The sequence below is a fragment of the Hippoglossus stenolepis genome, chromosome 3, assembly GCF_022539355.2.
Source record: "Hippoglossus stenolepis isolate QCI-W04-F060 chromosome 3, HSTE1.2, whole genome shotgun sequence".
In the NCBI taxonomy this organism is placed as follows: Eukaryota; Metazoa; Chordata; class Actinopteri; order Pleuronectiformes; family Pleuronectidae; genus Hippoglossus; species Hippoglossus stenolepis.
This window is the reverse complement of record NC_061485.1, coordinates 22,879,822-22,901,035: the sequence shown is the minus strand read 5'-3', so window position 1 is coordinate 22,901,035 and position 21,214 is coordinate 22,879,822. Positions and strand designations below refer to the sequence as shown.

At 41.6% G+C, this 21,214-nt stretch overlaps 1 protein-coding gene across 2 annotated transcripts; it reads right to left on the bottom strand.

Annotated features, from left to right (window-relative positions):
* Positions 1-361: 361 nt before the first annotated feature.
* sfmbt1 (Scm like with four mbt domains 1) lies at positions 362-21,074 on the bottom strand. Of its 2 annotated transcripts, none has more exons than XM_035151229.2 (21): positions 20,900-21,074; positions 15,314-15,371; positions 15,109-15,203; positions 14,224-14,467; positions 12,831-12,919; positions 11,952-12,204; positions 10,465-10,562; positions 10,130-10,231; positions 8,814-8,973; positions 8,541-8,623; positions 7,654-7,780; positions 6,171-6,284; positions 6,011-6,053; positions 5,844-5,908; positions 5,594-5,733; positions 4,315-4,424; positions 3,785-3,960; positions 2,795-2,973; positions 2,413-2,637; positions 1,384-1,512; positions 362-1,206 (listed from the first exon to the last, which is right to left on the bottom strand). In XM_035151229.2, the coding sequence occupies exons 2-21, from the start codon at positions 15,336-15,338 to the stop codon at positions 1,066-1,068; spliced, it is 2,598 nt and encodes an 865-aa protein (XP_035007120.1). In that variant the 5' UTR covers positions 15,339-15,371; positions 20,900-21,074; the 3' UTR covers positions 362-1,065. The 2 variants fall into 2 exon arrangements, with proteins under 2 accessions (XP_035007120.1, XP_035007118.1); XM_035151227.2 differs by having other exon boundaries at positions 5,844-5,911; positions 20,900-21,072.
* Between the last annotated feature and the right edge of the window lie 140 nt (positions 21,075-21,214).

The window sequence follows — 21,214 nt, the reverse complement described above, 5'->3', positions numbered from 1 at the left end:
ATGAGATGAAGAACATATTGCATTCGTTGTTGAGCAGACATGTGTCTGGTGTTCACACTAAAACAACCGTCTGTCAACCACTCACAATGACTCACACACTCAGATTAGCAATAACCGTATATCTAGCATAATATTACCCTTGGCTTTCAAAAAACTTGCAACTTGCATTAAATGTATGAAACTTGTAGTTTTATCTGTGTACAATTAATTATAACTGTATTAATTACCAATTAATAGGCCAAATAGGCTGTTGAAACTAAAAACAAAAGGACCCTACACATCCTAGATCCAAGATACAGCCTTATGCAGTGAAAACCTGTTTTGTTGATTTTAAGTGCTTCAGTAAGTGGGCTGTCATATCTTGAGTGCACAGAAATGTTTCTTTTTTCGATGAAAAACGACTTCATTGTGAAATCACCAGGTTTTTCTAACTCCAGCAGACAACAATAAATGTTGACCAGCAGGTGCCAAATACTCTGAGGCCAGACTGTGACAAGTAAAAGCTGTGATTCAGTGCCGTTCCCTTTTTAGAGAAAGCAAGGCACGCTGGAGGTCATGATTGGACACAACAGACCAATGGAGTCGCAGCACTGGTGCTCAATTACCTTTCCTCAAAGAAAAATGAAATGTAAAAAAAAGAGGAATAAAAGCAGAGAATCCAAGACATTCAGAAGACACAAAAGAGTAAAAAATCATTGTTAGTACATGGCGAGAAACCGAATCGTTTCATCTTAAAAGCATGTCTGCCATGATAGATTGAAGTGTGTTGGATTTAAAAAAGGCTTTTAGATTTATTTATGACAAAGAAGGGCCTTGAATTCTCCTCTTTCAGTCCCCCCCCCCTGTGCTATTCTCTCTTAAAGAGCACCTCTACTTTGCTTTCCTTTCCCTCCTCCAGGATCAGGACATGTCACTCCACCCTCTGGTGTTCACGTCTCATGTATATGCAGGATTCTAAAGGATATCCAGTGTAGGAAAAGTCAAAATGGGAAAATACAGTGTTTTCACAGGATTAATACACAGAACAGGATGTAATCGTGTCCATCAATGTTCATTCCCCGACAGCTACGTGGCAAACTGTTGATAAAATGCCAGTTTGACCCTCTCGATGTGGTGGCACAGCTTGATGGCCGGTCCCAGCTTCAGGTCCATGCACTCCTGCACCGTCGGGAGGTTCAGCAGGAGCAGAGCTTGTCCGTCAATCTCCTATAAACACATACATCTACATGAGAAGCATATCCATATATAGTTTGTTATTGGCTAAACTTTCTCTAGTGGTTTTGATGGGTGACTGACCGTGGATACAATACAAGTGCACTTGTTGCAGTAGAGTGGAGCAAGCTGTCATCCTGAGAGGCCAATAATTCTGTGAGTATTTCTTACCTGGTCCAAGAAAATCCTTGCAAGAGGTGCACAGTCAGTGCTCCTGATAAAGCGAACTACATCAGTAACGCTCCACTCCAGGGGGCTGGTGTCCAAACACAGCTTCTGAGGAGGCTCAGTCTTTGAGGTCTATAAACACAGATGAGGTGAGTCAGACAGAGGCTCAGAGATCTCACAGCCTAAGTGGAAAAGCTCAGAGCTTGTTTTAACCCTTATGATTGATACTGAGAAGAGAGAAAACTTTCACAAAGGAAGCACTGATTGCTTGAGTCTTGATTTCCCACATAAACTGAGTTCAAGTCACAGAGAAACAGCTTTAATGAGAGGATTATGTTAAAGGATGATGGAATAGAGCATAACATGTTGGAAACATCATTAACTCCACCGAGGACACATTTTCACCTGTCCCTTTGTATTTGTCGTTGTTCAGCAGGATTACACATAAATGACAGAATCGATTTCCAGAAAACCTGGTTGACATGGACCAAGAAAGAGCCCATTTAACTTTAACCCAGATCAGGTCATTGTTGAATTTCTTTAACAATGTGAGATTAGTGCCTTTGACATTTTTACCAATTTCCCAGAGAATAATGCATGGATTTTGATTTATGGATATACAAATTTACACTATTCATATCTAGGAGTGTGCACAATCTAGTGGATTTAAATGTAGTTTCATAGGGGGAAGGCTTTTTTTCTACAGTAATAAAGTTGGTGCGGATCTGCACAAAGGGACTCAGCCAGGAACATTTTTTACTACTTTCTTTAACATTGCGAGATACCTCCTGCTAGAAAAGTAGACTCTCTCATTCAATATATTATTGAGATGAATAAGTTGGGCTGTGCAAGGCAATAACATTTAATGGGTCTGGGTGCAGAACTGATCTAGCTGCAATATTTTCGTATTCCTCACAGATATACTGTTTAGAAACACCGCTATAAAAACACAGATATTATATAAATATTTGGAAGTGTTTGTAAAAATGTATTGTCAGGGCACACAGCTTTTTCTTTCTTTACTTTAAACACCTTTGGTGAGGGAGGGCGGTTCTCATCATCAGAGAAAGAGGGTGAGCGTGGTTTCCGGCGTCGGCGTGTGGGCCTGGGTGTCGCTGGTGGGGAGGGGGATGGTGTGGTGGGCTGAGACTTCCCAACAGATTGTTCAGAATCATCCTGGAGATCGTCCTGCAGCTCTGAGCCAGAGTCTTCACTCAGGGAATCATCTTCATCTAAATCCTCTTCCTCTCCACTGCCCTGCAACCCAAAGATAAGGACAGCCATATATAAATAAATAAATCCAGTATACTGACAGATTAAAATAAGAACCAAAAGTAAAAATGCTAGTTTAACAATGATGCCACCTACGAACCCTGTAATGTAATGCTTAATGAAGAGAATGTGTGTGTGTTACCTGTGGAGAACCAGCAGGTGTGTTATCCACGGAGGCTGAGGAGCGTCTCTTCTTATGGACAAAGAGCTGCTTCCTCCTCTTCCTCTTCCTCCCTCTTCTCTTCACTCCACCCTCCAGGTTGGAGTGGCCCCCCGGTGGACGGCCCACACGTTTACTCTTCTTCTTACCATAGTAATATGCTGGAGACAAGAGGACAGGCTTATTGTGTTGCATCTGACATGCCTGAAGGATTTTAATATAGTATTGAGAGACAGATGGGAAATTTACAGCAGGGCCAAATAAATCAATCACACTATATTTATTCTTAAATATGTACATTCTCAATGGGAAAAGTATTATTAAATAAGATGATTGAGTGAGTCTGGAGAGCACATGGTGTCAGGATTATCATGAAAAGTACAAGACAAAAGAGACAGAAATCTTATGTGTGTTACTATCATCAGTTCTTGAGCCAGAGAGAAAACTCAACGACCCAGACCTGCCAGACATTCTGTATTTAGGATCCAAAGCCGACCAGAGAATGATGCAGTTAATGTACGTTGCACTGAGTTTGTGTTACTGTCCCCAACAGGCAAGCATATTTTGTGTATGAACACACATGCATACATACATATAATATACATGTGTGTTTGTGTGTATTTCTTGTGCATGCCTATTGCAGTTTCTAAATCAGGAGTTCTATCCCTCTGCTTCACAGTATTTCTTTTTAGAATGTATCTACCCATTGATTCTTTCTACTCATGAGCAGCTTCACTGAAAAGAACTGGACATGTCTGAACAAAAAAAAAAAACTGAATGAGCTGTGAGCTGAATGAGAGGAAATGTCTGAATATTGTTTTTAATTAAGATTGCAACTGAAAAGCAAATATTCATATTTCCAACCCACCGATAACCAGTCACTAGCTTTTATGTTCATCGTCTTTATTGATCATGTGATAAATCATTTAACGGCTCAACAATCAGCAGTGTGTATTTGTGTAAAGCACGTACTGTATTTGGTCTTGGTGAGGACAGAGCAGTTCTCAGAGCAGCGCTCCAGAACCATGCGAGGTCCAAACAGGTTTGGGCAGCACTCCAGCTTGATGCAGGTTTTCCTGCAGAAGTCTGCCACACGGTCTGCAGTGCGCACTATCTCCACAGTGGCCCGGTAACTCTTCCCCTTGTACCTGAAATGTGAGTAAAAGCAACATTGACCAGTGAGCAAATTATGATAAATATGTTACAAAGTATTTCCACAGACTACTAAATTGAAAAAGATGAAGATATGACTCTTCCCTCTCATAGTCATGTCTAACAAATAAGGTAGTTAGAACCAACAAGAAGTAACACGTGCTAAGTAACACTGCTAAATAAAGGCTATAATGTAGTATCAGATGTTTATTCCCTGTTGTGCATTTAAGAATAATTGTAATCCAAAATGGGTCCTAAAATAGACCAGCTGTAAACACTTGTGCTATTCCTGCTGGTTATCTTAAGAGGGGAGACATTTTATCTGAGGATTAAATGGTGATTCCACTCACTTGGCTTTGAGTGTCTCTCCATAGCCTTGCCAGCGGCTCTCCTGGTCCAGCTGCAGCTCTCTCAGCACACGGCTTGGCTTGTACGCAGAGTTTATCAGCAGAGTCAATACCTGGGTATGAGACATGCACAGGAATGCAACACATATCGGTTAATTATGGGTCGGAGGGTTAGGTTATTTTTTTCATGGCTGCTATGTTTATCATTTTAACATCAAGAACTCCCCATGTTCATTTTGAGGCCAGACTTTCTTTATCCTGGACCAATGAAATGTTGATGGTTGTACATAAGCAGCCTTAACAGGGGGGTGTTCCATCAAAGTGGCTAAACTACTACCTGGCTAAAGTGAAAAGGTCCAGCTTGAATTAGCTTCAACTTCCACTTGAGTCTTAAAGGGATAGTTCACCCAAAAATGAAAACGCACTCATTATCTACTCACCACTATGCCGATGGAGGGGTGGGTGAAGTGTTTGAGTCAACAAAACACTTCTGGAGTTTAAGGGGTAAAATTTGTTGCAGCCGAATCTGATACAACTGAAATAAATGGTGACCAACACTTCGGACGTAATAAATAACAGAAAAAACACAACATGCCTCCATAGTGCTTGTGTGGTGTCATCCAAGTGTCCGCAAGCCCAGGCATTCATATTTGACTCAAATCTGCGTCATTTGCACCATGATTTTAGCCTAAATGTCCTCTGATATCTTCCTACGAGGTGCATTCACTGACCCTCGGACACACCGCGTGGCTACGTTCGCTAGCAAACACTGATATGAGCTTTTCAAAGATATATCACATCAGTGTTTATGTTTTCCAATATGGACAGGAACGTAACATTTATTTTACTGAATAAACAACGCAGAAAAGATGTGCATTTATGTTTACATTACATGTAAAAATAGGTTTATTTTTCTTAATTCATGCTCAGTATATTTGGTTGTATATGTGTTTTTATATTCACAGTTATTTATCATTACGTTTATGGTTAAACTGTTATATATCAAACCTCAATTACATTTTTTTTTGTCATATGAGTTAGATAATGACATCTTACCAAAAATGTATATAAACATATTAGCCAATATATCAGAGAGTTCTTGTCTCAATGAAACTGAACTTAATCTATCTGTATAATGGTACATAATATATGATAATTGGCTATGCATAGTCATGCAACAAGCATTGCTAAAAAATGCTGACAACCATACCACTGTGCTATATGATTGAGGGGAAGTTTGTTTTGTTATTTACACAGTAAACCTGTGGGCAAGCCCTCTCACCTCTTTGAGGACGAGGACACAGTTTCCAGGGCCGATGAACTGAGGCAGCTCGGCGATGCGTCCCTTGTTGAGGTAGGGCCCAGAGAAGCAGCGGTGGTTGAAGTATATCTTGGGACAGCAGTATTTGCCATTCCCATATCCTGCATGGGGATACAAAGATAGATACATATGATCGGACAACCACAGACAGTCAGTAGATATAATATATCACAGTGTGGGACCCTTCAGGGACAACTGACACACCACTCACCTGTTTCTGACTGGTGGGCCATCTGCTGCCTTATAGCGTCAGGTGTCATAGACTTTGGTGGATTTCTGCTGTGAAGAGATGAAAACTGAGTCAGATGCTGAAAGGTTGTTGGACTCGCTCCACTTAAACCAATACACCAATCAATCAATGCCCCCTCTTATACTCACTGTTTCTCTGGCTGCACGACAGCAATCTTCCTTTCTTTCTCGACTAAAAACAAGGAATGACTAATGAGTGCTCAGTCACACTAATTTGATATTGTTACAAAATATCATAACATTAGATACAGACTTGTTATTGGAGGTGTTTTAAGAGGGCGTTGCGTACCTGTGGGTTTGATGGGATGGATGAGTGGATAGCCGTTTGTCTCACACCAGCTGACAGGGAAGATGTCGAGAGAGTCCACATGAACGATCAACTCTGGCATGGGCTGCTTCAGCCCTGGACAAACACACACACACAGAGCTACTCAGAAATCCCTCCAGTACACAGCGAGCAGCGCTAAAAATATCACTGACTACATTCTTATCCAGGCAAGTGAAGTATGACGTGTATAGTGACACAAATGGTATCCTAATAAGGGACAAACAAGTATCACAAGATTTTTTTAATTATTTGCTGCAACTAGCAAGATCAGCCATGACGTAACACACAACTTTACTGTGATATGTCCACAAAGTTTTCAACATTCATATACATTTCCATAGTTTAACAATATTCACACATCCCAAAGGCTTCAAAAAAACAGTTATGTTATGCAGCTTCTTTCTGGAAGAGATGAATGTTGTCTGCTACTCTCACTCCGATTTGTTTCAACTCTTATTTACTCATATGCTTGTGAAAGTTTTTACATCTTTGAAGTGAGAAGCTGAACATTACCAGGTGGTGTCTGAGGGGTGTGATTTCTATCTGTAAAACACTGATCTACATGATCTCTATAAGATCTATCCATGATCTCTATAAGATCTATCCATGATCTCTATATTATCTTCAAAACAGTGACCCCGTTCAGACCCCATCATCCGTCCTGAGTGATCTGATCAGAAGTGGTCAGTGCTAAGTCAGATCCGATCACACAGACCACATTTGGAGAAGGTCTGGAACACATGTGGCCACATTCTTTTAGCTGTGTGAACACAAATGCTTCCTGGGCCACATACGTTTTAAAACATAGTTTTAGGCCTCTCTGTGTCCATATGTTGATTTATTTGTGGTCACTGTCGCACTATCAACACTGACCACCACATACTGACTGATGCTTTTCTTAAATTGTGTAAATATTTCTTCAAAGCACAGCTGCTCGCTCTTGCCAACACACACCGACACAAACACACACATGACATTGGACACATGTTCACATCTTTAAACTCAGACTGGGTAAAAACATCTTTTGGTCTTCACGAACACAAATGATGTGCGTGTTTATTTTCATGTAGAGCGTGGAAGTGAGATCTAATCACAAGTGGTCACAGGAGACACTATCAGAACAGATTTTAATACCAGGTGTGAACAGATGGACTAAACGCTGTCCAGTTGGGATCAGATGTCTCAGGATGGATGTTAATACCAGGTCTGAGCAAGGCCACAGATTCTGTATATGAAATGGACGTTATGCAATAATCTCAGATTCTGACATCCATGTCTTCTCCATAAATATGAGAAACCTATCTGCGCAGCTACGAAGCTTTGATTAGATCCACAAAGGTTAATGTTTGACATATCATTGACACTCATTTGTTGTTGGATGGCAGAGAAATCATTCTTTTTAAAATCTATTCTAATCTAGTAAAAAAAACACTTCTCATCTCACCTTCCAGACTCAGCCAAATGTACTGGCCTTTGACCCGGTTGACTGTTGCCACATGAATGTTCTCAGGTGACAGCGGGTTGACAGCCTCCAGTTTCATGGCCTCTTTGAAGCTGTGGTCACACTGCTCCTGGCAGGTAAACAAAGAGGGAAAAACCTTGTGAACGCCGTCTCACAGCAGTTTGTGTTCTGTTTTATTCACTAGGAAATCACCACAGTGTTAGTGGTCCTTCACACTGCAGAAATATGTTCTCATCTCTAACATCTGTTACATCGATATTCAGCCCTGAACTGCTGCTGCACCAAACCAAGCTGTTTACAGAATAAAATGGACCACAGGGCACTAATTTAAATGCTGCTGCTATTCTCTATTAGGAATATTGTCTTTTTATTTTATTCGTTTTTTTTAGATTTGCATCATCCGGACATTGGCCCTTCTCTTTACTTTGCCTCACATACAATCTGAACCAATAAACAAAACATATTTTATTTCGGTCAGTTATTTAGAAGTCTGGAATGCTGCATGGATATTGCAATTCAATAGCAAGCAGGTTTTAGCTTGGACAGGATGCTAATGGTGATTAAAAATTATATTTATTTCTGCATGCCCAATACAGCCTTCACACAACAGCAATTTACTAATAGTATTGTAAAAAGAAATGTAATTGTCTTTTAATTGTCATTTTGACAGTGACAGGTGGACAATATAAAATACACTATGAGGTGTTTAATAGCTTCTCTTGTATGACTCATGTTCACTGCACAGCCCATGTTAAGTTTGATTCCAGCCAGTATTTGATCCTGTAATCAGTTTGGCACAGGAAAATGCTTTTTATACTGAAGTGGGACCATTGTGAACTTGTGATGGGTAAAACACAGGTTTCACTTACAGTTGGGAAGCAGTGCTGAGGAGCTGCCTCAGCCTCACACTGTTTCAGGTAATCGGCCCAGTCAAAGTCTGGACCCTGGTATCCTGCACATGATGAAATAGGGAAAGAAAACAGAAAGAGATAAGAAAAGGGAGATAAAGGAAGCAAACAAAGCCAAGGAGAGAGAGGCAAAGACAACACGAGTTATTTAATCATGTCATTCCTTACTTTGTGATATCACAGGTAATTGGTTAAGAGGGTCGTAATCAAGGGACAATGTTTGACAGAGCAGACCTGGTGGGGGGCTGAGAGGGAGTCCATTTTTGAGGCTCCACTGAGCAGGGAAGATCCCTGGACTGTCTCTGTGACACAGGAAGGACCGTCCTGCACCTTCTGACTCCTCCATACCACAAAGGTCATCCATCGTCACCAGGAAGTACTGCTCACTGAACACCTGAAGAAGAAGAGAGGAGGAAATTACCTAACAGATAAGGAAAGGATCATCAATGCTTCCTTAATTATCTCATTTAGCAGAGGAAACACTAAACCATCTTTTATGAAATGAAAGGAGAAAATGTCATCCCACAATTCATTGCAGCAGCAACCTTGTCGTTGCACCTGGACAGACCTATGTTAAAAACAGAACTACTGTTTAATTCTCCTGACGCGATCCAAAAGTGATGTGAATCTTCACATTTGTCTGAGCTCCTAATTTCTTCTTTGTCACATCTGTCCAGTCAGGAGTCACAGTAAACAACAAACAAATAGTTCACAATATCATCATCACAACTAAATACAGTATAAAAGTAATTTTAATCTCCTAGTTGCTGAATGCACAAACAAAATCTCCACTGAAGAAATATATAAAAGCAGGAAACTATATACTTATGTCTGAGTATAATTCACCTTGGTAGTTAGCTTTTTTTCTTTCTATTTAATTATTATTTCAATGGCTAAGATATCTTTGCTTGTAAATTATTATGTTATTTCAACATTTCAGTCTTGTTCTTCCTTTCTTTGTTAAATGTTCCCTTTTATTCGGAGTTGTCATTGTGTTTCTGACAGGACATTTTTCTTGACTTGTACGAGAACGTCACTGTACCGAACACATTTAGTTATAAAAAAGGTTGGTTCAAAAAAACAATGTGTAAATGGAGTCAGGTTTTCTCTGCAGCGTGGTTCTCCTTTCCTAACTCCTTACAGCTTCTCCTTCACATCTTTCCTTGACCTCATGACATTTTTCCATCGGGGTCAAGGAATAGTGTTTAGGAAGGAGATTATTTAGACTTTTCAAATGTAGCCTTGAAGTCATTCCAAAGTGACAGCTTTAAAGTTTTCACCATCATTTTTTTTCTCTTTGTCACAATAAAAACTGAATCAAGCCGACGGCAAAGTCAAGGAGATCGGTTGGGAAGAGTTGTTAAATTGAAAAAAATCGGAATTCAAATGAATTTCAGCCATGCTGAGGAATGTGGGACGACCTTTTCTTAGCTACAAAATAAAGACAGTTCAGTAACAAAAGGCAGAAAGCACAAACATCTACGGCCATAAATAGCAAACAGGAAAAACAGCAGCATAGCAGAGACAGATTTCATAGGAAAGGCTGTTACCTTGGTGACAGTGGCAGGCCTGATGGAAATAGGAGCAGCAGGGTCAACAGCCTCCAGTTTCATCCCTTCCTTGAAACAATGAGCAGGGATGGCAGGCTGATCCTGAGACAACACACACACACACACACACACACACACACACACACACACACACACACACACACACACACACACACACACACACACACACACACACACACACACACACACACACACACACACACACACACACACACACACACACACACACACACACACACCGAGTCATTCTCAAACAGCACAGCTCTAAGATGTTTCAGCGCCCAGTTTGAAGGTGTCACAACTCTTTGCAGTACCTTACTGAGCTCCGCAGTCAGAGCTTCGTCCTGAGGCAGGTCACTGATCCTCTGCCTCACCTCCTCCCACTCCTCCTTTGTCCGCAGTGCCAACAGATCTGAAACCAACAAACACACACAAATCAGCTGCCGAAGAGCAAAACCTTGACTTACTCACCACTGCTGTATTATTTTATTATCAATGACCTACAAAAAAGCAAAACATCCAACAGAACAAATTCTCCTCTGCACACTTTCCTATTTTAATTTACTAAACCCATTGGTCTGGATTATATCTGATGTCAGCCTGTTCCGATCTACTCCTCTAAAACGGGTCCCTGCAATTAATTAAAACAATGTTGTCCTCCACAATTTCACAACCATTAAACAAACAGACTTCTTATCACAAGGTGCTAGGTTCCAGCCGGATTTATTAACAGGATGACGTGTAGAATTAATGAAGCTGAACTTTGGTTGTTACCTTTGATGGATTTAAAAATACATTATATTTTCCCCATAATTTTTGGAAATAAGAAAATTAAACACAAACAGGCTGACCTGAAGGTTTACCTTTAAGACGATGATTTAAAATCTGTTTTACTGCTCACTACATTCTGTCATCAACTTGCAAAAGCAGGATATCATGGTATAAACCCCACCAGCTTCACCAAAGAGGCCTGGTATTAAATATCAATAACTCCTCAGCTGCAGTGGCACCAGCATGTAGATCAGCAGTGTCAGGGAAGAGACACACTCTCCAGTGCTTCTCAAAACTTGCATATTAACAAACTGTATTCACATTAATCAAAGAATTAGCCGATTGTAGCCATAAAAACAATGATCCATCTGATCATTCATAGAAAATCCGTTTCAGGGTGTAATGTCTCATAACAGCACCTCACGTGTGAATACACATAATGAAAGGACATATCTGATTGAGAAAGTAGGAAGAAACATGGGATTTTCAATAATTAATATTTAAACATTAGACCTGTAGCAGTGATTATGTGTAAATGACAGAGCATAATAGATCAAATAGGGTTATACTGCATAATTGGTTAAACATCCATGATTTCCACAGGAATTTTTTTGTGTCCTTCCATCAGTCAGCCTGCTTTGACAGTAAACATAATTTCCTCTGCCCGGAGGTTATGTTTTCATCTGTGTCTGTTTGTTTGTTAGTTAATAAGCAGGATTACGCAAAAAATACTGGACGGGTCACTATGAAATTTGGTAGAAGGACGTGGGGTCAGGGAAGAGCCCATAATATTTTGATACAAATCCCGAATTCTTTTTACTTTCCTTCACATTGCAAAATAGGAGTTTTTTTTTTTTTTTACATTTTCATTGACTTCTAGGGAATAATTCATGGATCGTGATTTAAAAAACCAGCGTGTGCATTTTGGTGCAGCTTCATGCAATAATTGTGTTCTCTGAGGGCCCCTGTCTGTGCTGGGCCCTTGGAATCTTCCTAGCCCCCTCTACACCTCACTTGCAGAGCCACTGACCTGAGGGAGGCCTGAGGGTGCAGCTGTGCTCTTTGGCCCAGCCCGGTGGGTGGAGGCGTGGGTGGAGGTAGAAGAGCCAGACGGTTGCAGGTGTGCCTGGCAGGCCCTCTGTGCCAAGCAGACGCAGCTTCAGTCGCCCTCCGACATTCTCTTCCACCTCTGCAGCCCAGGCAAGCCCTGAGTCAGCGATGTCCTGGAGCTCCACATAGCAGCCTGCGCACAGGAGCTCCACTGGGTCTCTGCCACGCTGGGGCTGTGCGGGGTGGTGAGGGACGGTAAATGAGAAGGTAGTAGCACACACACTTACACAAAACCCAAATATACAAACATCTGGACAAGTATTTAAACTGGGAGAAAACACTCAGCCCACTAAGGCATGGTCACTGAAAGCTAACTAATGGCTCTAAAAACACACTGGGTGCTTCATGAAGGAATTCTTGATTCAGTTCACATTTATTCCAATGGACATTTACACTGTGAGGTTTACCATTTCTAATTGAGAATTATAAAGTCTTTAAATGCTTGGAGATTTTAATCTAAACTAAAATAATATAAAAATAATAAAAGCAAGTAGCACACAGGAATAAAATAGAGCATGACATGCAGCACAGTGAGTGTGTGTGTGTTTGTTTCTGTTTGTGTGTCAAAACTGAAGAGTCATGGTTCCGATCACCTGAGGGTAAATCAGCTTGCGGTTTCTCTTATGTCATTTCTGTTTACCAAACTTGCGTCAACCACTTATTGGGGTAAGCATGTCTGACTCGATTGTCTTCACATTTATCATGCGAGTAGTGATAGAGGCACAGACAAAAGCTAATGTTGCACCTTGGGTGTGAGTATATTCTAAGGAGGGACAGCTGCTTTGTTTCTCTGCCTTACCAATTCCAGTAGGTTGGCAGGCGCGCTGCACTCCTCAGCCAGAGCCTTCTCCAGCAGAGCCTCCCAGTCCTGGTGCTTCTCACGCGCACCTGAGGTGGATCATACACACAAAGCATTTAGATGTATTAAACCAGCTGAACTCAGGATCACACACACACACACTCCACTCTGCATTTCTCATCTTCAATCACAGCATCACCCATAACAGAAGAAAGACTACAAGAATTCCTCAAACGTAACAGATTATCTTTCATAGCACATTCATACCATGGACAACGTGCATCTGTGTTATCTAACTGTGAGCTGCCATATTCTGAACACGCAACAAAACTATTTTGGCTGCTCCCATTATTAATTTTCTTCATATAAATGTATTCTAAAAGTGATCCCATCAAGTGAAAACCAGGGGTCCAGTATTTAGCATCAAAATCTGTGAGGGTCTTGCTTTTGCCATCATCGCTATCCTGAACAATAATTTAGTTACTTATGGTATGAAAAACCATGTGTTTTCTTCACTGCTCATATGTGCCTGAAGCACTTAGAAAAACAAATAAAAGGTAGGTCACTAAAGGTTACACAAAAAAGTGACAGAAATATGCACTTGAACATTTGAACTTTGTTATATTTACTAAATTTAATGATAAATACTTTTCATGATTGACGTTCACATCATCCTTTTTAGCTCCGCAACGGAGGTTTTGATTCTTTGTTTTTTTGTCAGCAGGATTACACCAATACCGATTTCCATGACATTTTGTGGAGGGGTGAGACATAAGAGAATAATTCATGTTTCTTGATGAAAAGTCAGAAATATTTAGGGGACTGATATTTATGAGTGTGTGCATTTTGGATCTAGTGAATTTAAATGTTTTATAAGGGGACTGTTAGGCCTTGGCAGAGGTATGCACACTATGGCGTTTTTAATTAGCTTCCATGTCGTGAGACCCACTCAATCCAAACCAATACTAAATTGCATTATTATTGTTTTTCTTTATTATTAAGACGCAACTCTTTTTATTACCTCCACCAAGAAGGTTATGTTTTCATTGCCATTTTGTTGTCTGTTCTTTAACAGGATTACTCAAAAACTACAGAACTGATTTCCATGACATTTTGTTGAGGGATGGAGCATGACCAAAGGAGGAACCCATTACATTTTGGAGCCAATCCAGATGCAGGCAGATTCAGAAATTGCAAGATAGGGTGTCAAACTGGGCAGAGGTATGAGCTCTATGAGGGCCCTTCTAGTTTAATGTAATGTAATCACACAGCTCTCTAGGACATATACCTTGCTACTTATTGATTATCCATTGGTGGATTACAGCCCAACCATTAGCCTACGTCTTACAGCTAAAAAAAAAAACACACCCTGCCAACACAAGCCATGCCTCACCCTCAGGGGCCTTCATGGTCTTTCCATGTTGGCGGCTCCAGCCCAGTGGGTGGAGGTCTGCCGTCATGAGATCACACCAGAAATCTGCGCGCCGGTCATCTTGGTAACCTTCGTAGCGTAGCAGCAGCAGCTGGCCGCATGTGGTGATGATGTTGGCGACCCAGTAGGGGCTGTCGGCCTCTGAGCGCACACACACCTCCAGCTTCATGCCTGGAATCAGACCTGTCTGCAGACCCTGGTCCACCTGAGACATAGACAGAGGAACGGAGAAACATGACGTCATTAAACCACGTTTTCACACAAATAACAAATTACAAAAGTTCAGAAAGAAACTAAAGGACGTATCCTGTGCTACTATTGGGTTTCATTTCAAGTGTTAAAACCGATATTTGTGGAAGTCTTGTTACAACTGGTGTTGCAACATGCGACTTGTGCGTTTAGGCTGTTGACTGCTTTCTGATTGGATGCTGCTAAAGCTGTTTCATTGGAACCTGTTAACACTTTATATATTATTGGCACTATTCCGGAATCAATCACTGCACCTTAGCACCGCACGTGCCCATAACATAACCCATTGTTTTTTCTGTATATATTGTTGTTTTATGTCCGATTTGTTGTTTTTATGTCCAAAGGCACCAACCACACCATGGCAATTTCCTGTATGTGTAAATATACTTGGCAATAAAAAGAATTCTGATTCTGATTCTTTATTAGGGACTTCACCTGATTGCACATTCTGTGCATCTGAGTCATGCTTTCAGATTAATTTAATTTAATACATAGTTTGAAACTAACAAGACGTTACATGGAACCAAGAACTTCACACAGTAGCTGTATAAGCTTATCAAGAGACGCAAGTTGGCTGCGATCGTTGTCAGGACCCACATGTTTGAAGGCGTGATGGGGCACGGACACGGTTCCAGTCTCCTCCAGGTATTCATCCCAGTTAAAGTCACATACATCCTGAGCAGAGTCTCCATCTGGAACACACACGTACAAACACACACAGACACTCCTCCTTTACAACCGGCTTCCCAACATTTTATCTTGCACATTTCCTGCAGCTGTTCACAGAGCACTTCTTTCTTACCAGACTCCAGTGACTCCTGACTCATGCTGGTGCCCCCTCAAGGCCGAGACGGGGAGCTCTGAGGAGAGGAACAGAGGAGGATTATCATTATCATCCCATGAGAGTGAACGAAGGAGCACTCGACCAAAACTCTGATGCCACAGAGAAGAAAACACAGAAATGAAAATATAGCAGTGAAGCACCCTCGTCACAGCCTTACGTTTATCAGTAATCTCTGAGCGCTGCTACCGATTAGAGCTAGAAGATTAATGAGACAGGTTCTATCGCCAGCTGGCTCAGCACTTCACAAGCCAAACTGTATCAGCAAAAAGTTACACAAAGAACTGGAAACCATGATCAAGAGTTACTGCGGCTTCCTCGTTTAAACTCTGGGTGAAGGAAGAGCTCTCCGGGATTCCATTAGAGAAGCCGAGATGCAATCCTGACACCACCCGGGACAATCTATTAAAACATGGTCCCGCTTTTATAGAATTTGTTGAGAGTATTTCACTTACTGGAGCCAGCTGGAGCAAAGGATGCACAATGTTATGGAATATTACTATCTTAATATTACACAATGTATATATTCATATCAGAAACCTAATCGTGTGCATTTTTCTTTATTTTCTGTCATAATTCCTTATTCTCTTTTTTCCCCACTATATCCTTGGGTTTGTTAGAAGAGGGTTCTGTACCACAACATTTAAGTGTATCTGTTTTTTGTGCTGTGTTTTGCAACCTGAAATTCTATAAATTAAGTATTCAACTTTTTCTATAGTAGTCTGCTATTTTAAAGGTTCAGTGTGTATAATTTAGTGACATCTAGTGGTGAAGTTACATGTTGCAGTTGAATATACCCCTCACCTCACTCTCCCCTTCCAAACATGAAAGAGAACCTGTGGAAACCTTCAGTTGTCATAAAAACTCAAAAGGCATTTAGTTTGTCCAGTTTGGGCTACTGTAAAAAACATGGCGGCCTCCATAGAGGGGACCCCCTTCCTGTAAATATAAAGTATTTAAATATGAAGGGCCCATTCTAGGGTAAAGAAAACACCAATTCACCCAATTTAGATGAAAAACACTAGAGAAAACATCACTAGGATTATTTTATATTCAATATCGGCCAATAGATCCCTTTCACCCAAATCTTACACACTGGACCTTTAATAAGTCAACATGCAAATAAATGCACAAACCAGCAGTGACGGGATTCACTAGTAGGAAAGAAAACTAATTCAACAGCTTTAACTTTAAAAAAATCTACTTCAAGCGCAGATATTAGCATTTGTTTGAATTCCTCAGCTATTTTAAAATCAAGGACTGCTGGGTTTTCATAGAAGATCTGTTCAGATAACAATTCTTTGTTTAAGTTATAACATCAATATTCAAGTGCTTGCATCTGGTCCTGGTCTCAATAAATACAAAACAGAAGTAGTGAATAAAATTACAGATTACATGCTGCATATCTGCAATTCATTAGGGCAGCACAGGCTATCACCTAAGTAACACAGCAGATGGTGCGAGATGGGGAAATATATTAAACTATGCTAATCTCCTGCTTCATCTCTACTTGTGAGACTCATCTTTTTAAAACCAAAATCGAATACCTTTTCCTGCCCCGATGGAAAGACTCAAACGGCGCCTTGACATGAATGTGGACACACACATCAAACTCTGACACATCAAACTGAAGCCGCAGCATTGTGACAAGCTGGTGAAATAAGTTAATGCAACAAGAGAGGGGGCCTGAATGAGAAGGCAGGGAACGCTGGGCATGAAACAGTGGATAGATAGAGCAGTGTGTGGGATGCTGAGGATAGCTGCTCTGTCACGGCGGCTCCATTCAGCCGGCCTGTCAGGCCCGTCTTTGTCACGTCTGACATCTCTATTAAAAGCAGGGCCGCCATCGGAGTGCACCCCCTCCCGTCCACCGGACTGCCACCGCGACCCCCGTGCTCTGTCGGGATCAGCGCCGCCTTTCACCCCTCGACCCTGCCCCAGACTCCCTCTGTCTTTCTGACCCCCCTCCCTCCGACACATACATACACACACACCAGAGGACCTTATTGTCCCCGTGGATCACACTCCTCGCACAAGAGTGGGAAAAAAAAGAGCATTGGAGTCAGGATTAAAAATAGCGCTCAAGTCAAGAAACTTTATGTGACGCCGACACATCATTTATGAATTCATGATACAATTTTAAGTGGATTCCATTTCTACCTCTCATATAAGTGCCTGTGACCTTCTATAATCAGTTCTAAGGTGTTTCCATGTTTGTGAATCTTTTTCATGCATTTTAAATAAAATGAAACTGAATAAATCCTTCTCAATGATGTCTGTGTTTAGGTAATGCCTCCTACATGACGGACTGATTGCAAAACGTCTGACAACTACTGAAAACTTTCAACATTTCTTCTGACTTCGACTTCGCCAGCCGAAGCTACAAAGTTTCCACAGAACTCCACTTTGCTGAACAGCCCAGGAAGAAAAGCAACTTCCCCTATTTCATGCACAGTAAGTGTGTGGACCCCAGCGATCAGCAGTCTGCCTGAATCGTTCTGCACCACCCGAGACTCTGACTGAACCGAACAGCGAAAGGGCCAAATGTGAATGCACCCACGCACACAAAACATCAACTGAGATCCACACTACATCCTCTATACAATCACTTACTAAATTATATTCTCATCAGCACTTAGCATGCGACAGAGCGTTTCTAAAGAAGCCTTCCTGAACGTCTGAGGTCCCTGGGCGGGAAATGCAATCTGATAAAACGCGCACTGCAAATGCGTTGTACGACTACGCCAGGAAACAGAATCAAAGTCAGCTTTCAATAAATCAAAATGATCTGCTAAAACATTTCCCCAAACACTATTTGATGGCATCTGCTGATCACCAGTGCATGACTTTACATCATAAGCAGTAATGTAGTGGAAAATTAGTGCGTACTCCTCTTTGTGTCCTCTCAAATATAACAACCTGTTTTCAGAAAAGCAATCGTGATATTATTTCCACAGTTTCCATGAAGTTTGGAATAAATTTATAGCACTAAATGGTGATGATAAAAATCCAAATCACAGAACACATACTTTCTCATGGAGTGCTGTTGAGCTACACTATATAGTTTGAGTTTTATGGATCTATAGGTTTTAAGAAATCAGTCTCTGGCATTTCTGCCTTCTCCACAATACAAAAGGAAGTGAACGGAATTTTGTTTGTCGCTAACATCATTGAAACTTACCTTAAAAAAATCTGCAGCGTATTTTCGTTACAGAAACTGTCTACTGAATTTTAAATAACCAGCAGACCTGACTATCTCAAGTACCTCCTTTGAAAAGTGTCTTTCATCTGTGGATTACAGAGACATTGTTTCTGGAAAGTGATCTGATTCAACAGTAGCTGAAACCTAATTGTATTTGTCAACACTGTGAGGAAATTTTTTACCATTTTTATACACCTCTGTAAATATAATTTTCATCAATAGCAATATAACAAAAGCCAAATCAATATATATTTATATAATGTTTATGCCTTGTAAAATGTGTTTGCTGATTTTATATAGAAGACAAGATAAGCATATTGCTCCTTCCTACTGCTTTTCAGACAGAAGATGAAATGTTAATCCATGTTACTAAACATTTAGGACGTAATGTTTTCCATGTTTTTTTTCTCTTACTTAAGCTGCCGATTATCCATATTGCCGATTATCCATATCTTTTTTGACAATCTTTTGAAATTTTATCTTTTAAAAGCGTTTGAAATACAAAAAACTGCGAGCCCAGTGAGGAGCCATAACGCATGATTGATCTAAGTGTTTGTCATCCTCTGCTCATAAAGAGTTTTAAACCACAACCTTCACCCAGAAGCCAAAACCTGTCTTTAAATTTAAAAGAAATTATAATCTGACATGTATTATTATAATTATCGATAGACTGATATGAACATTTTTATAAAGCTTGACTAGGTTTGAATCACATGTGCTTCCTGACAATCACATGATACCATTCAGAACCACATAATTAAAGGGATAGTTCACCCAAAAATCTAAATTTCCTCATTATCTACTCAACACTATGCTGTGAAGGGTCGGGTGAAGTGTTTGAGTTGGCGAAACCCTAATTTACACCATGTTTTAAATTTAAATGTCTGCTGTGAACATGGCTCCAGGGGAGGATGCCAGAGGACATTTACGCTAAAAACACGGTATAAATGGCACCGTTTTGAGTCCAATTTGAATGTTAGGGCTTGCAGACACGTAGATGACACCACAAGCAGTATGGAGGCATGTTATGTTTTTTTTTCTGCTGTATTTTTACGTTTTACCTTTACGTTAAGAATTGGTCACCATTTACTTCAGTTGTATTGGATTTGGCTGCAACGCTGTTTACCCCTGAGACTCCAAAAGGGTTTTGTGGACTCAAACAGTTCACCCACCCCTCCATAGGCACAGTGGCCAGTAGATAAATGAGTGAATTTTCATTTTAGGGTGAACTTTCCCTTTAAGCAGGACAGTGGAGGTTTAATCTCGGGTTTATTTTGTCAGGACACCTTACACCTGCCAAGGCCATTTAAATTACATTAAATGCATTAACGTGGACAACAAAGGGTGGCACCGAAACTAAACAAACACAAAGTTGGCCTCGCTCATCGTGGTTCATCCACCGACTGGAGACCAAACCGGGATGTTGTTGATCTCCTCTATTCACAACAACACTTTCCTTCAACTGCCTCCACTCAGCTCTGAGACATGCCGCCGGCTGCCATCGCGTAGCGGCTCGTCCGCCGGAGCTGCGCCGCTGCCACAGGATCACTCAAGTTGCACAACGGTTGAAGTTGAGAGCCAGAGGAGACGCGGGGCTGCAGTAAGTCAACGTGGGGCATGACAGCCAAATGACAAGCCGAGCATCGGGCTGCCCTGAAAGCCCGAAGCGAGAAGCACTCCCAACAAAACCCACTTATTATTCAGCTTGTTTTATTTGAGGAGCGAGCTACGCATGAAATGTGCCGAGGCTCGCGCAACCTTCATTATATAAGACTTCCACATTAGAAATATTCACTGACTTATTCAAGGGCACATCACTGGAAATTTCCACACGAGCCCGTTTAGTGGAAGCAGCCGGAGAAGATCGCGCTGCTACACCGCAGGATTCACGAACAGAGATGGGCCATTAACGCAATGGCTTTGCAGAGAGAGAGAGAGAGGGAGGGAGAGAGAGAGAGAGAGGGAGAGAGAGAGAGACTACAGCGGCCACGGTCTTAACTTTCACACTGAGGAGAACGTGGCAAACGGCGAGAGAGCCAAATGTAACCATGCAGATGTGCGGTAAATAAACATGCGGGGCTGAAACGCGTGAGGTCCCGCACACATGGTGAGGAAATAAAAAAAAAACCCGCCTGCGTCCGAGTCAAGTTAGTGGACGTCAGGGCTTCGAGCAATAAGAGCAGGCTGACGAGCAATAAGGGCGCTTACACTCGACCGAGCCCGACCCGTCTTTTTGAGAGACGGGAAAAACGACGAATGTGCCCCCGGTGCACCAAACACCGCTGGGGTCCGGTGACAAACAACATCCCGTACGTGAATATTTAGTCGCCAAATTCGCCTCTTACCGCTAAGTAGTTTTTCCAAGTCGCTTTTTTCGGATGCCGTTCCTCTCCGCCTGCTCGCCAGCAGCTCTGTGAAGTCAGAGCAGACGAGCGCCGGCAGCCCCGGATGTGTCCTTTCCAAAATATAACGGCCACGGGCGGCGGGAGGCTGCCGTTATAGTGAAGGGAACAGAGCGGGCCTTTTTTTCTGTGGAGGGGGGAATCGCGAGACTTCCGGTGTGGCCCTGCGAGCTTGACGCGCTTCTCGTCCACGACCTCGTTCCAATATGGCACGAGGGGCCAGTGCGCATGTGCGGCCGCCTGTGTGCCTGTGAGCCC

What these genes read in the sequence shown, in the direction of transcription:
- sfmbt1 (XM_035151227.2), bottom strand. Translation starts at nt 15,338, where the DNA reads ATGAGTCAGGAGTCACTGGAGTCTG. An exon ending in CCCTCTCAGCCCCCCACCAG is followed by an intron (nt 8,624 to 8,813) that starts GTCTGCTCTGTC and finishes CATCATGTGCAG; the next exon opens with GATACCAGGGTCCAGACTTT. An exon ending in GTCGTGCAGCCAGAGAAACA is followed by an intron (nt 5,912 to 6,010) that starts GTGAGTATAAGA and finishes ATCTCTTCACAG; the next exon opens with CAGAAATCCACCAAAGTCTA.